The sequence below is a fragment of the Oxyura jamaicensis genome, chromosome 12 (genome assembly GCF_011077185.1).
Source record: "Oxyura jamaicensis isolate SHBP4307 breed ruddy duck chromosome 12, BPBGC_Ojam_1.0, whole genome shotgun sequence".
NCBI classification, from domain to species: domain Eukaryota; kingdom Metazoa; phylum Chordata; class Aves; order Anseriformes; family Anatidae; genus Oxyura; species Oxyura jamaicensis.
The window spans coordinates 8473663-8489485 of NC_048904.1; the positions used below are offsets into that span (position 1 = coordinate 8473663).

At 45.6% G+C, this 15823-nt stretch overlaps 1 protein-coding gene across 3 annotated transcripts in view; it reads left to right on the forward strand.

The window, feature by feature from the left end:
- The window catches only part of LOC118173484 (high mobility group protein HMGI-C-like), a 62971-nt gene extending 47803 nt beyond the window's left edge, over positions 1–15168 (forward strand). For all 3 annotated transcript variants that reach the window (XM_035338053.1, XM_035338054.1, XM_035338051.1), the window contains exons 2-6: positions 5991–6202; positions 6730–6816; positions 7284–7331; positions 9836–9926; positions 12359–15168. In XM_035338053.1, the coding sequence (XP_035193944.1) occupies positions 6113–6202; positions 6730–6816; positions 7284–7331; positions 9836–9926; positions 12359–12444 (402 nt within the window). In that variant the 5' untranslated portion in view covers positions 5991–6112 and the 3' untranslated portion in view covers positions 12445–15168. The remainder of the gene's footprint in view (positions 1–5990; positions 6203–6729; positions 6817–7283; positions 7332–9835; positions 9927–12358) is intronic.
- Positions 15169–15823: the final 655 nt, after the last annotated feature.

Below are 15823 nucleotides of genomic sequence, written 5' to 3' on the forward strand. Positions count from 1 at the left end.
TAGGGTTCCACATGTGGCCTGCCTCATTCCACAGGCCCCACTTTTCAGAGGAAGGGATGGGATTTTTTTAGGCTATCTACGACAGAGCTTGGTGGTATTTCTGTGATTTGTTGTGGTATGGATTAGGGCAATCAGGTGCCTCTCAGGATAGTATCTGGCTCAAGTATCTGGACAGAGAAGGCAGGCACTGCAGCAAGCCTGGGTTCTTTACGAACACCCTCTTGCAATGTGCTGACACTGTGCTGAGGATGGATACCTCGGATCTGGGAAGTGGGGAACAGAGACTGTTCATGTCTGCATCATTGCCTGAAACTTGGTTATCATCAACAACCCTCTTCTCATGTGGCTGTGCATGCCTCTAATATGAAAAAAAGCTTCTGATACTGTCTCACAGTACATAGGTCTTAAGCCCATAAACTCTTATTCCAGCTGCAAGCACCTGCCTCGCCTGCTGGCTGTCTCACAGCAGGCACCGGGTGGCCTCTTCCTGCATTGCTCAGGTTTTTCCCTTCATCCTCATTGCCAGCATATCTAGCAGGCAGGGAACTACGCACCATTTTGTGGGTGCGGAACTGAAACACATGCAGGCACTTTCATTAGGGTTGCACAGAGAAATCTGTAATGAAGTCGGAAATGTAACTTTAGAAAGAAATACAGAAGTTCCCGTTCATGCCTTGAGCTGGTCTCCAGCACTGATGTGAAGCATGGAAGCCTGTATGGTTCCTGTATTTGTTGTCCTCTGTAAGCTTAAATACTTTCTGTCTTCTGAGCTGGATGTTTTAGCAGTCAAGATATGCTGGAGGTGGTGTAATGGCATGCTGGTCGAATCAGTTTGGAAATTCATAATAATAACATTACACAGGAGCTGATGTTTCTTTCCCTTCCACTGAACTGTCCTGCCCATGCTTCTCAGATAGGTGAGTGGTTAAGTTAGTCAGGCTGTCCTCAGTGGAAATATTTTTGAGTAAGAATCTTTTCATATTCAGAAGTGTTGAGCTCAGGTTGGAAAAGAAGTAAATGACAACCAAAATTATCAGGAGAAACAATCACATGCATGGAAACTGGAAGGTTTTACTTGTTCAGCCTCACAAGATGGAGACGATCTGGTTCATCTGTGAAAATACATCTGGTTGAGTGGGCTTAAAAATGGAGGAGAGAGAAATACTGCTGCCGAAGGACTGTTGATGCAAGAATAAATGACACTAAATTGGCCATTAAAATGGAAAATAGGGGGCTTTAAAGCATAAGATCAAAGAAGGCTTAGAGCAGCCACTCAAAACAGTTAGGGAAATCACCTAGAGAGGTTATTTGTGTTTTAGATGTGATTTATGCGACTATGACAGTTACTTGCTCTTGCCACAAGCTTGATTTAGTAGCCCAGAACTTCCTCATTTCCACAGATAAATCTGCCAGATAAGATGTGCTTGCCAGCGCGTTGTTGCCACTGCCCTTTCCCCAGGGAGATGCTGCAGCACTTGGCTGTCCTGCCTGCCTGGTAGAAAAGTCCATGGGGAAACATGACAAGCTGTGGTATTTCTTGATCTGCTGTGAGATCAGAAAAGACGTGAGCATTTGATTTCTCGGAAGGTGAAAGTAATTTCTCATAATGCGAGCACAGATCGTTACTGCTACGGTTATTGGAATGAAAGGTTTCTCTCCGCCCTGCCTTCTTAGTCCCCTTCTTTAGATGTCTTTGCTAACAGTCTGTTTTCCTCCTCTGCTTGATGCGGGGCTCAGGCCAAATTCTTCCCTCCCTCCTGCACCAGAGGGACCAAAGAGTGGCCACGCTGCTGTCAGTGAAGTTACCCTGGCTTCGCTTTGTCACATGTGACAGCAGAACAATAGCACTGTGCCACTAAGTGGGAGCCGTGCTTTGTGGATGTTTTTTCCTATTATTTTAGAGACAGCAGCAGTGTTAAGGCTACAATGAAGGGTCTCATAATCACACTCCCATTATGCTTTGAAAAAGGCTTTAAGCTTTGTATTTTGTATGTGGGCACTGCAGCTAGACGCTCATTCGCTGGCAGCATTTGCTGTGAATCATGCACACAGCTTGAGGCATTGCACTAAAACCCCCAAGCATCCCCGTGTCATATGGCATTTCTCCCAAGGACGTACCCAACAGTTTATCATCCCCAGGGAATCAAGAGGAAGGGGATCTGCCATTTAATTTTCCTGTTGAAGTCAGCAGGCCAGCTCCCCGGGCTCCCTCTGTAGTCTGTAGAAAGGGAAAAGACCCTCAGGAACATTACTCAGTACTCCGTGTTAGTCTACAACTGCATTGCCATCAGGAGGAGCTTTTCTCTCCTGAGAACGTGGGTACGGTAGAAAAACTGGATTCCTACAACTTAGCACATAAGTTGGGTGCAAAGCATTAGGCCATCAGAATCCCCAGTCCTCTGCCAGGTGCCGGGGAATGCTTCTGGGCCACGAGCTGCTTCGTTTCAGGAGAGGGCTCCACAGCTTACGGGTCTGAATACTGCCAACATCGTGTTTTCGCATATCTGCATCATTTTCAAAGCTGCATACACAGCTGACATGAAGGAAACCTTAAGGTGCACAGACACTTGAATGGCTTTTCTTTAGATTTTTCTTTAGATTTTTTTTGGATTTATACATCATCCCTCATGGATGGTGTATAGGATGGATTTCAGCCTCGCTGGCTGCACTAGTTTTGAGCACAGTGACCCTAGAAACATGTTTGGGTTTTGGTCAATGGGAGTCAATATTGCTTTGTTTACACACATATATATGTAAAGCTATCCTTGAAAAGTTTGAAGTAGAACTGCAGTGTGTGCTTTTCCTTCGTACGTTCCTCTACATTGAGTCAGGTAAAGCATACAAAAGCTAAAAGGACTGATACTAGTATAGTCTTGCTTGCATTTTTCTCCTTCTGCACCAGGCTCCAAGAAGCGTGTACCTGGTGGGTGATAGAAGGGAGACCTACGCAAAGACACTGGTATTTCCCAGCAGCCTCCATATGCTCGTGTCCAGTCTGTGGAAGGCTTGCCGGGCATAGAAAAGGCATTAGTTCATCAGTCTAGCATGGTTTAGAAAATGATCATCATGCAAGAACTGACTTTCTTTGCACCTGGGGAACACATAATGCTCTACACAGTAGTTGCTCCCACTTGATTATTGTCACGTAAAACTTTGATTTAATGCAGGCTTCAGTTAGAGCAAACTCTGGAGAGAGGCTGTGTCACTGAGAGCAATGGCTTTAGTGTCCGTCATGACCGCGTATGTTTTGTTGGAACATAGCACAAAGGCTGGAAGGTTTCTTGCTGCCTCTGCCAGTGATGTTTCCAGATCCTGCAGTGTGAAGTGACCAAGCAGACAGTGCAGAAAAATAAATAACCAAAACACTGTCCTGTATAACCAAATAACCAAACCAAGTAACCAAACAACCAAAACAAGTGTCCTATCAGCACAGCGCAGTTAGGTCATCCAGATGTAACTCCATGTGTCATCTTTGACCATACCTGCCATACCCCATCATTCATCCTGCCCCTTATGCTTTGGCAATACCTGGATAAGTGGGGGCAAAAATGCACATATGATATTTCTCAAGGACGTGTTTGTTTCCTGCATAACTTTTCCACACGTTAGCATTACAACCAGAATTCAAAGAGGCACTGAGCCTGCTTTCAGATGACTGTGATCCGGAGGTAGAAGCCGTGTCAGAGCAGCCTAATCCCCTCTCAGAGCACTGCCGAGGACGGCACTTCCATGCTTGTCTGTTCTTAGGGCAGTGTCTGCTCCCTTTCTGCAGACAGCGGGGGAAGACGGGCTCAGGAGGCATCAAACCACCCATGCAGCACCCTGGGCTGCTCCAGCAGCAGGTGCGTGCAGCACCAGCCAGGGCCAGCTCTGAGCTGCCCTTGGGAGGAGGTGCTGAGGGTCCCCAGCTCCTCGGGCAGTCTGAGGTCCCTGTACCGCTGCAACTCCCTCCCAGGTGCCAGCACCAGCACAGGGCCATTTGAGGCCTAGGTCTGACTAGCACAAGCCAGAGGGCAGAATGTTTGTTGTACCTTTGTAAGATGAACATCTGATCAAACTACAAAGCTCCAGTAGTGGTTTCTAAAAGCACAGCTCCTCTCTGAAAGAGACTGCAGAAGTGTTTCAAGTTTGTCTCAGAGACTTGATGGCAACTGTGCATGGCTTGCGAGTACAAAGAAATGTTTTTTTTTTCCTAACTGTCTACCCTCCAGACGCAGCCTGAACTCAGAACTGAGCTACGGTCTTTCCATCAGAAGTTTTGATAGAAAAGCTGAGTGCAGCAGCCTCTGTAAGCTGGGTCCCAGCAGCATGCCTGAAAGGACTTCCAGGGGTTCACTAGCTCGTGTGTGAACTGGAACTGAAGGCAGCTCCTGCCCTCCACCATTAATTTGGAAACAGCCACACTCCTCTACATGGGGTTGCTGTGCCCTGTACTTACTATGCTGCCTTAGGTGGAGCCTGCTGGAGGGACTTGGGCACTCAGCAGCACTCAAGGCCAATGGGACAAAGCCCCATGTATCATTACAGAGCTAGTTAAGGATGTTGTTAAAGTGAGGCAGGAGAAATGAACCAGGTGGAAGAAACAGCTGCAAAAAATGGTTCTCAGGTGGGAGTAGAAGATCTACAGGCAAGTCAGATTAGACTTGTAACCTCTAGATGAGAGGAGAAGACACGTGCTTCACGCAGAAGGTAGAAATGCATTGTTCATGTTTATATCCCTGCTTTCCTAAGCAGGCAATGATGTTGCTTTCCCATCTGCACTGTTTGCAGATATTTGTTTTGTGGTAAGAATTACAGACAAAAGAGAATTCAGCCAGCACTGCCAAGCCCTGTCTAGCCAGGCTCAGTTCCCTCAGTGCCTCACACCTTCTTGAGTCCTCCCTCCTTCTGTACAAGAAGGAAGGGAGCCCAAGGTCTGGTGGAGGTGGTACAGGCATTTTCCAAGCAGATCAGCAAAATGGGAGCTGAACACAGATCGCTAGCTAGGGCTTACTTCAAATGCAAGGAGGACAAATGACCCCACATCCTGTAATGTGCCAGCTGAGTTTTTGGTCAAGATCTCTTCCCTCCTGTTCCTGCTCTGGCATGTGAGGCTGTAAAGCCTTACAGACTGCCACCTTCTCTGGCAGCAACACCAGAGGAACTTGCAACCTCAAGCAGAAGCAAGGAAAGCCATTGGTTTCCTATGTACCCTCAACAGCTCATGATCTTGGTTATTTCTTAGAGCAAACAAGTCAGATCAGGGCTTGTTCCAACCACAGCAGGCACGAAGTAGAGCATGAGGATTGGTGATCCTGCTGATACGGAACTTGTGTTAGACCAACCAGTGCTCAGGACCAAGCAAAATCCCTGTCTGGGTGACTTCTTCCACCCAATAGGAAATAGTGAGCCTTGTGCAGGACCAGAGGCTGAGTGCTGAAATAGGGTCAGGGCATCACTCCTGTGGTCCAGACGGTGCCTGTTCAATTGATGATGGGGAACAAACTCTAGAGGGACAGCTCCAGGGCCAAATTCACCTATATATACTCTCACGTATTCGTGTATAAGGCTCTCTTTGTTGTGGATTTGGGTCTCAGGATTAGCTTTGGTATCTGATGATATAGGAGCTCTAACTGAAGCTTTTCCCTTGACTGTGGTGCTTATAACTCACTACCACCATTTTGTCTCCCACCTCCTTCCTCCTCAGACAAAGGAAGCCTTTAAAGAGGGGAGTTCAGAGAGCTGAAGACATCATCTTTGTCACCTTGGATAAAGCTGGCTGACGAGAGAAAGGTGGATGCAGATATCAGCATGCTTATGTTATGCACCTGGAGCAATCAGCTCCTTCAGCCAAGAACCTCAGAAGGCTGAGGAATGGGCTGTGTAAGAGAATGGTCCATTAACATTTATAAAACATAATTATGCTTCTGGATGTCTGTGGGGTCCCAGACTCTCCCAGCTGATAAAAACAATAGAAAGGTGTCACACCTGATTCTTTCTCATCATTTCAGCCTTGCAGGTGGAAGAGAATCTGTAACAAGATTGGAAAAGAAAGAGGAGAAAAATTTTCTTTTCCATTCCATGGGAAAATAACGTGTTGAATTATCATCTGGAAGCTGTGGGAAGAGCCAACATGAGCAACGAGAGGCCAGTGAACCCTGTTTCATCTCCACTGACTGAAGGCCTGAAGAGAAAGAGAGGAAGGCCAAAGAAGCAGCCACAGGTAAGTGTGCATCATCCAAAGAGTCTGCCTGAGGATGCTGTGATATTAGCCAGATGGGATGTGCAGGCAGTAAGGAGCAAGGGAAGGGAAGGCATGCTGTGGTAAATACTAAAGCTATTCAGGAAAGCAGCAGCATGTGCACCTATCGTATGGGCACATATCAGCCCCCACCTTCAAAGGTGCCTTGAGTGTGGCATGCTGCACTTGTTCAGGCTGGGAAATGGCATGAAAGGAGCTACCCAGATACCTGTGACAGTCTGGAGAATTTCAGGTGCTGCAGCCCTCTGCTTCGGCACCAGTAGCTGGATAGATGGAAGATGCCCAAGACCTTTTCTCTCCCCATTCCAGGAACTATGGTCAGAGCTCTGGGAACTCACTCATTTTTCCCAGGCCAAAATGTAAACATGATAAAGGGGTAGTGCTGCCCATCTTCTAGTTTGTTTCAGCAGCTGGAAAAGCAGAGACAACCTAGTAAGTTGTTCCAGGGATTATCTTGCTAAATTTTCTCCTTTTTTTTTTTTTTTCAGGAGGAGGCTGGGGGACCATTGCCGGTGAAGAAACCACGAGGAAGGCCAAAAGGAAGCAAGAAAGTGATCACTGTAATCGGACAAATGGTAAGAGTAAGTGGCTTATATGCTTTTATGAGTGGGAAGAGAGAAGCTGGCTGTCCCTTCTACAAGCATTACTAGAGGGAGAAGCAGGGAGGGTTCTCTTAGATTAAGGATAGGCAATGAAATTTGCCCCTCATTCAGTTCAGTGCTAGTTGCCACTGTTGTTTAGTTGCCGCAGTTATTGTGGTCTTAGTCCTAATTCACTTTCTGGCCTTCCTGTGCTGTCATTGCCTGTTCAGCAGCTTCCTTCTGGAGTTTCTCCTCTACTATTGCAACATAATCACAACCAACACAGTCTGGCAGGCGTTTCCTCCTCAACTGTCTTCCATCCCCAGCTTTGGTCACCTTCTGCTATTTGGCTCACAAAAACTTTATGCAGAGGTCACTTTGGGCAGGTTCAGTGTATTTAGTCACAGAACGCAGCAGATATGAGAATTGAAAATACCTTTTTTGAATCGCTTTCAATATAGGTAGAACCTCCTGCTGGAAAAAGGCCAAGAGGGAGGCCCCGCAAGTGGGTGAGTACAGCGTTCAGTCCTTTTCCTCTTCTCCAGCCACAGAGCCCAGGCTGGGAGGGAGGCTTCTCTTGCATTTGTTCTTCTCGGGCTCTCTGTCTGCAATGACATTCAGCCTAGCTGGCCCAGGAATCCAACACATTAGGGAAACTCTGACTGCCCTTCCAGTACCTCGTTCTCAAGATTCAGTTCCTGAAACATCCTGGGAGCCCAGGAGAGATGCTATGCTTTATTTAAGACATACTAGTCTTCTACAGTCCTCCCCAGGCTGGGAGGTCAGAACAGAGATCCCATCCGTTCTCCAGCAGAGAGGTTGTCTTCCCAGGAATCCCAACAAACTGGAGGGATTGCTTAGCAGTGTAGCAAAAATAAATAAATAAATAAATAAATAGTGAATGACAAAACTTTGAATCCTGCCAGCAGGAGGCTCTTACATGCAGCAAACAAAGGATTAGTAAGAATAAGTAGTTAGAAGATGAAGATAGAATATTTCAGACTTGAAAAAAAAAAAAAGTTTTAAATAAATAAGGATATAAGGATATTCACTCCTGCAAGTAATTAATGGCATGTTATATATCATTAGGGGAGATTAAAAACAAGCAAACAACCAAAACAAACTAACAAAAACACAAAACAGACAAACCACAAACTGTTATTTAGTGTGTATTTGTTGACACACAGAATTCTAGACCAAACCTAAGCTGTGCACTTGCTGCAGGAATACAAAGGTTTGTTCTACAGCTGCAGTGCCGCAGGAACACTTGGGATGGAAAGAGCTGGATCAGCAGAAACAGAGGGATAGCGCAGTCTGTGAGGGCTACAGAGGAGGCTTGGAAGGAAATCTTCACTGGGGAGGGAGTACCAGCGTGTGAGAGAGATGCAGAGAAATGCAGAGGCCAAAGGACTCCAACTGTCATGGAGTTTCTGGTATTGATTTATGCATTCTTCATACAATCTGAAACAGGCAACTTTAACCTTCAGGAGTGCTACAGTGCCTTCCAGCTGCCAGCCTGGTAAGGGAAAGCAGGCAAGGAAGATCTGGGGGAGGAATAAATTCAGTCACAGCATCTGCTGTTACTGTGATGCAGTCTGAACCGTGGCAGGGAAGCCTTGGCTGCGAAGCGCTGTTATTGTAGGGTTTACAGTGCAGGAGGCAGCAGGAGCAGCCGGGCAGCATTATGTACGTGCTGCCCAACATCTTTCAGGGCACAAAGACCCGCGTGTGCATTGTCAGAAGCTAATACCTGAAATAAAGCGAGCCGGAGTAGGTTTCCTCACCAAACTTCCCTTCTTTTGTTGAAAGAAGGTTCACTTTTTAAAAATATATGTTTTCATGGAAATTCTTATTTTTCAATAATAATAGTCTAAATGAAACATTTCCTTATAAGTTCAGTTGGCAGTTCATTCTTCCTTGAGACCTTTTTGATGCACAGAAGCAAGCCAAAAGATTGGAGCATCAGGAGCATCAGGAGCAAAAGATTGGAGCATCAGGATATGCTAACAGTCGTGCTGGATGTCCAGTATTCCTGGGTTTTGTGTGTGCCTATGCTCCTTTCCATTTTTAGAACCACAGAATAATTCAGGTTGGAAGGGACCACCAGAGGTTCTTCAGTGCAAACCACTGCTCAAAGCAGGTTTAAATAGATCAGAGTGCTCAGGCATTGGCCAGCCTGTAAACATCTATAGCATTCTAGAAATCATTTACAGCTATCTGTCATCGCTGACAGGGTACAAATGAGGTCAGGAAAGACTCTTCCGGCCATTCTCTGCTGTTACAGATTGCAGTAGCTGCCATTCTAGGGTTAGGATAGGGGCTTTGTGGTTAAATTAATTGAGTTGAGTGCCAGAGCTGTAACTTAGGTGTTTGTTGTTATAAACAAAAGAGATATATAGCAAATTGTAAGAAAAATCTTTCTGCTTTGTTACTGCCAGTTTACTGAAGCTAAAACTTTTTGCACACTGACTTTTTTGTTTTGGTGATTCAAAATATTTCATCCTCGCTTTGGTTAATGAAGCATTGTGATGCTTCAGTTCAAAGGTCATTTAACATCTGAAGAGTTCCTGGGGGCAAAGACAAAACAGAAGAAACAGAGCAGACACTGGGATTTGAATTTTCAATGGACAAAATGTTCTGCTTTTCAGGACAGGAAACTGTTCTCAAGGATGAAAAAATTCTCTGTAGCTGCATAACTGGGAGGTTTTTCAAGGTGTGGGGCTCATGTCTCATAAAAGACTGAAAATGTGGGTGCTTATTACGTACTCTGACAGCCATCCAGAGACTCTTGTGAATACACGTAGGCACTATATGCACTGGCACATGCTCTTGAATGTAGTTGGACACAGGAAGTGGTGGCAAGTCAGCACGCTTCCAGCGCTGCATGGTCTTGTGTAAATAACATGGATGCCAAGCCCAAAGCTTTTAATCAGCTTTGCACATTTGCAGTTTTGTCTCCTGATACTGATTCCATGTGGGGGATTTTGTTTGTTTCTGGTGTTTCTCTTCATAGCCCCAGCTAGCGATCCAAGAAGGAACGTCTGAGGAAGGAAGTCCTCAGGGAAGCAGTGACTGGAATTTGAACTCAGCGCCTGCCACACAAGGTTTGAAATTAGATAATCGTAATTACACAGGGCTAAACTGTGGAACCATGCTCCTAGCAAACCATGCATGTACCCCCAAGGCTGTAGCACTGGCTGCAATCTTTCTGGTAAACCCTACAAATAGAGGAGTGTTTGGAAGGCTTCCAGAAACACAAAGAGGGGTAGCACATTGCTTCCGTCTAATTTGGTGGTGGCTACTTGAGCAGAAGCAGAGGCAGAAAAGAGGGGATGGGAGAAGAGTCTATATATTTATCTTTATGTCTTTTATCGGAGGTGATAGTTGCTGTACAGTATGAATGAAACTCGTACAGTATGAGTGAAACTGCCTGGCTGTTATGATAGTGTATATTCACTTTCTGCATGTAGGTCTTACTTAAAACTGTGAAGAGCCCCTAACATTTGGGACATACTAGTGCTGATTCCAGCCTGCCTCCATGATAGCCTTGCTCTCTCCTCCCTGGTTGCGCCCAACGGCAGCGCTCCTTGTTAGTGGCTCGCACCCTAGCAGAGTGAATGACGACACTGGCACGTTTCTATATGGGGCTGCAAAGCTATCTACGCTTCTCTGAGATGAGATAACAAGCAGCAGTTATCACTCACGAGAGCACGCAGATGCACCACCCACAGCTCCGATCACACTGCAGATGTGGGAAAGTGCAAGTTCTATGCCACGTAGGGCTGTTCCTGAGGTAGATGCCAGCCAAACTTGTGTGCAGTCAAGCCCGACCTTCAGTGAGTGTTGTAGGAAGCAATTCATTACAAAGATTCCCTTGAGCGGGAGGTGGAAGGGGGCCAGCAGCCCCTGAGAGGCAGATGTTGCCTTGTTTTGCCATGTGGTCAGCACAGCTGCTCCCTCGTCCCGCTGCCGTTAGCGCTGCGGAGCGTGGTGTGCGAAGCAACCTAACTGACGCCAGGCAGCCGAACCCAACCTCGGGTTCTTAGAAAGTCCCTGGAAATGCCACATGATAAAACGCCGGAGCAGTTAACCTCAGCTGCTCGATTCAGTTTCCTCTCGGGCCCCTGTTCCCGTATCACTTCCTGCCACCACGCTGCGCGATCATCTCAGCGGAGCCGCAGGCCCGCGGGTGACGAGCTCACCTCCAGCCCTCCGGCAGTGCTCACGAGCATCGCCCAAACCACAGCCCACGTGGGTACTTTCTTCTTCCTTTCGCTCTGAGTGGGACCCGGGGCAGTGACATGAGGAATGTTTCCCTCGTGTCGCAATGAGGTAGCCCCAGATGTGACAGGAGCAGCGGATGCTGCGGCCGGCGGGAGACAGCTGTGCGGCACGCGATAGTGTGGCATCAACCGCCCTGCTCCTGCACCACGCAGCGCCAGGACAGAGACGGCAGTTTGATCTGTGGGGAAGGTGTGCCCTGCTGTGAAGGAGAAAAGCAGCTGAAAATCTGTAGGGATAGCAAGCACGGTATGAAACCTGGCAATTCTCTAGAAAACTTCATAGCAGTTGTTATTCACTCAGGTGCTTGAGACTGGGTGGTGATCTTGTCTTAGAAACTGCTGGCTGAAAAGGGGAAACCTATTATTCTGAGTTCCTGGAAGCTAGAGGTCCTGTGGTTTGTCTGGAAGTGAGATGCAGCTGTGGCAGCTTTCAGGGGGAAGTTTGTGGATGAACCCGTTCTATGGGTCTGGGTTTAACTTTATATTATGGCTTTTGTGCTACTCATGTAGGAGGCTACTGCTCTGAGATTTGTTAGTAGGAGTCTGCAGTCACATAATGATCTATGCTATGGGCACAGCCAGAGCTTTTGGTTATTGTGGGGTCGGTTAGTTTGCTTTTTCCTTTCAGGTGAGGATTTCTGAGATGCTGTGCTAGTGGGAGGGCATAGGAGGATGCATGTGCTTGCTCATGCTGCAGGTTGGATCCTCTACAGCTCTGAGTGGGAAAGGTGTCTGCACTGGACTTCATGTCTGCAACATTAAGAAAACTGCTGAAACAGACAGTGACTGGTTGCTTGCTTTTCTGTCAGTCCTGTTTGGGGGAATAAAGAACCAGCAAGAACTGAAGGAGAAATGTGCCAGACTTGCAAGCCCACCATGGTGCAGAGGAGAGGAGAGCTTCTTGAAATATACTTGTATATTTTTCCCATGGCCTTTGTAGCTGGGGATCCAGCTCTGATTTTCCCATGTATGTTTGCGTTAGCAGAAGCCAGAAAAATCCACACAGACTATAGCTTCTGGGCCCTCAATAGCCTCATTCCGAGGCATACTGCCAGGGGAAGCCGTTCATGTTGGCTTTAGTCTGGAAGCCAGTACAAGAACAACAGGAATGTTGCTGTGAAGATCTTTGAGTGTCTGGGAATGGACCTATGCCTTCTTTTAATCTTGCACTGACTCTGTAACAGGGCATTTGGGCAGCAAGGCTCCTAGAGAAAGAGCTCTAACTCTCTGTCTCCCATGATCTTTCCCTTTAGGCATCACTGGAAAAGACGGTTCCAGGCCCAGCAAAACTACTGGTCTTAGGAAGTCTCTGAGTAACATCCCTGCCACAGCTCAGTAGTATGCCACCTGCTCATGTCTTGCTGAAGCCAGAGGACTGGAAAGCAAATAGCATTCTTACTGTCATATTTTGAATTCTTCTTTTGTGATAATCTCACCCAATCTTTCTCTCCTGCTGTCTGCTGGCTTACCCCAGCCATCCAAGCAGGGACTTAAGGGACAAAAAGAAAAATGCTTTCTCAGGGAGATGCCTTTCACAGTTTGTAGTAGATTTTTTGGTAAGGATATTATCTTTTGTAATGATACTTCGGTAACACGGTGCCTCGTGCTGCCACAGATAGCAATAGTTCAATAGAAGGACACAGTGTTGACTTGGTAATACAGATACAGGAAAGGAAATCTATTTACATAGCTAAATTCTGAATTTATGTCATATCACCTCTGGTAGATGATGGAGTGGTCCCAAGAGTAAAATTTTGCTCATTTGCTCACAGGGACTGTATCTGGAAGACACTTTGAGTCCTTCCCTCCCTGTATTGGAAAGAAAAAAAAAAACCTTCATGGCATTTCCAGCTTACGTAATGCTGTTGTTCCAGCGGTCAGTAATTTGGATGCTTTAGAGGAAAGCTCACACCCTGGCAACTTGAGGACTGACTCTGAAATTTTTATCCTAGCGCTATCAGCTCAGGCCATCTTCCATGAACATCTTCCATGAACTAGCTTTTGGCCTGATGGCACTCCCCATGAATTTGATAGCAACTCTGAGTGAACAATCTTTACAAGCTTAGTCACAACCACTGGATTTCATCACTTCCAAGGAGTGCCTCTAAAGAACTAAAGCAACCAAAAGTTGCTTCCTTTAAAGCTGCAGGATTCAACTTAAATCACTGTTGTACCTTCATCCATCATGTGCGTTTGTGGGGTCCTCTAGTGTTGCAGCTATGCAAATAAAAGCTTGCAGATATAGTTTAGTTTTGGGAGACAGCAGTATCCTGTTGCTCTGGGACAGGGACTGAAAGCAGCACACTGTATGTCAACTCTGCTTTCAGTGTCGGAGCTGATCTTGCTAAATTCTGAGGAATGAGGATATTTCCATTACCCACTTGCAACCAATGAAATCCTGCGGTTATTTTCCATCTGGTGGATGTTCTGCCTGCCTATTAAAGGGACAAAGTGGGTATTTCAATTATCTTTGACAAGATGTAAAATTGGCTAGCTTTACAGTGTTAAATATTTAAACAGATCATAATTGGCTTTAAATTTATGGCAGTGCATAGCAGAAACCCATGAAATGTCAGTATATATTGAGCTCATTTATTATCCTTTCATCAGAGGTCTGTTTCCTTAGCAGGTACGTATTTAACACAAGAAAATGTCTGCAGGATTAAGAGGAAGGACTGACTGGAGAAAGAAAATAGAAAAACTGTTTTTTTCTCCTCTAGATCATTTTGTCCAGTCTGCTGTTTAGTGGTTTTAGGGTTCTGATTATGTTAATTCTGTGTTGTCAGAATTGCCCTAACAGTAGTTTCTTGTATATGGACTTTGGTGGTCTCAGCAGAAAAACTGCATCACGGTAACCTTTCTTGCCTCCTCTACCACGTATTGGAGAAATCAAGGATTACATGGATTGGATCACAGGGTCTGACCCAAACCTTATGCTGTAGGATGAGGCATGCTGCTGTATGTGGGAAGTCTGACCTCCTCCTGCTGCATGGATAAATCCAGGTGGGACACCATGCCTTCAAGTCTGTAACTATCAATAGTTACATGAGAAGATCCAACTGGTGTTCCTCCAAGTTCAGGCTAGGGCAAGACGCAAAATTTCCTCTGCACCATTTTTTTAGAAGCAAAATTTCATCTGCGGTTCACATCTGCATTCAAAGGGCACCCCAATGATACACGAAGGTATTTCATCAACTCCTATACCTGATTTGTGAGTGGATTGGCAAATTTAACATTTTCCTTCAAGACTGTACTGTGTATTTAATTGAGCCCTATTACGTGAGAGTAATAGCTGTTACCACGTGAAACTGGAATTTCAGCTTCTCCTCAATGGATTAGGCATGGCATCTGTAAGAGACTTGAGCTTTTCTTATGACACTAGTCAGTCCTTTCTCAGCTGGTAACATGCTGTAGGGATGGAAACTGCCTCAGTTAAATAGTAAATCCATTTGATTTAGGTCAGCAGTGTTCTTCTGGGATATGCACTCAAAGTACTCCTCTAGGGGAAAAACAAAACTAGTCTTTGCTACCTCTTAATATTCTATTGGGAAACCACAGCAGAAAACAGATTTCTGTAAAAAATATAACTGCTTGGGAACAACCAGAATTCCACGCTATTAGGAGCCACTCTGCATGTAGTTGAAATCCCAGTCCGTAACTTCAGCTTCCACTTTTATGCAGAGACTTGGAATGAAAGTTCATGTCTTCTAAAAACAGGCAAAATTACAGTTGTCTTCAGAGAGCTAGGCTGGCTCTCAAGCTAGTTTTCTCTTATTTCAAAGATAAACACTTTTAATTCCCCATAGTTAGTTACCTTTTTTGTGTAGCCAAATCCTACCTCTAAACAAATGCATTTCAAATGTTTCTAAGCTTAGACAATGGGTCTGAGTCAAAAACAGGTCACTGCAGTGGGATCAGAACAGGGGAGATGACAAGGTGCATTTTCTGGCAAAGTTTGGAAGATTCTCATAAATGGTTCTCATTTTGGTGTAGGCATGAAGAGTTTTGACAATTTGAAATTAGCCTGTTTGTTTTTAATAAAGGTATAAAACGTAGAACCTCAGGCTTCTGCTTTGCCTCCTCCATGTGCAACAACCTCAGCTCTCACACATCTCTAGGCAAACGTGTTTCATGTTTCTCCTTCTTTACTGGAGTAAAAAAAAAAAAAAAAAAAAGTTTGGGGCATTCTAAATCACAATTTGGTCGCTCAGCAGCACCTGCAAACCTATGTGAAAACAAGGAATAAGGAGCATGAGGAATCATGAGGAAAAGAAACCAAGTGTTGGTACCTAATTCTAGCCTCTTTGGTATCTTACAGTACCTTGGAATGGGCTTGACTACAAGACAGGCTAATTCTGCTTCATGTCTATACCTGGAAGTCTCCACAGCAAAGTCTGCATATGCCACATAGTGTATATGCCACAGCTTTTCATACAATTCTGTTCTTCTGTGTAGCCTCTTCAGTTAATCTGACAGCTTTCCTAACCAGTCCCAAGTTAAGGGTTTGTGGGCCAAAAGGTGAGGTAGAAAGCAAATTTGTTCTCAGAAACACACACAAAATATCACCACGGAGCTGCCAGTGGTGCTGCCCACAATGTCCACCCAATGGGGGTGAAGCTGTCCTGGACAGAACCACAGGTAACCCAATAAATCCAGAGTTTGTCTCAGAATTCACCTGGTTTGAGGAAAATATGGCCAACAGACAAGTCGGAATTTGT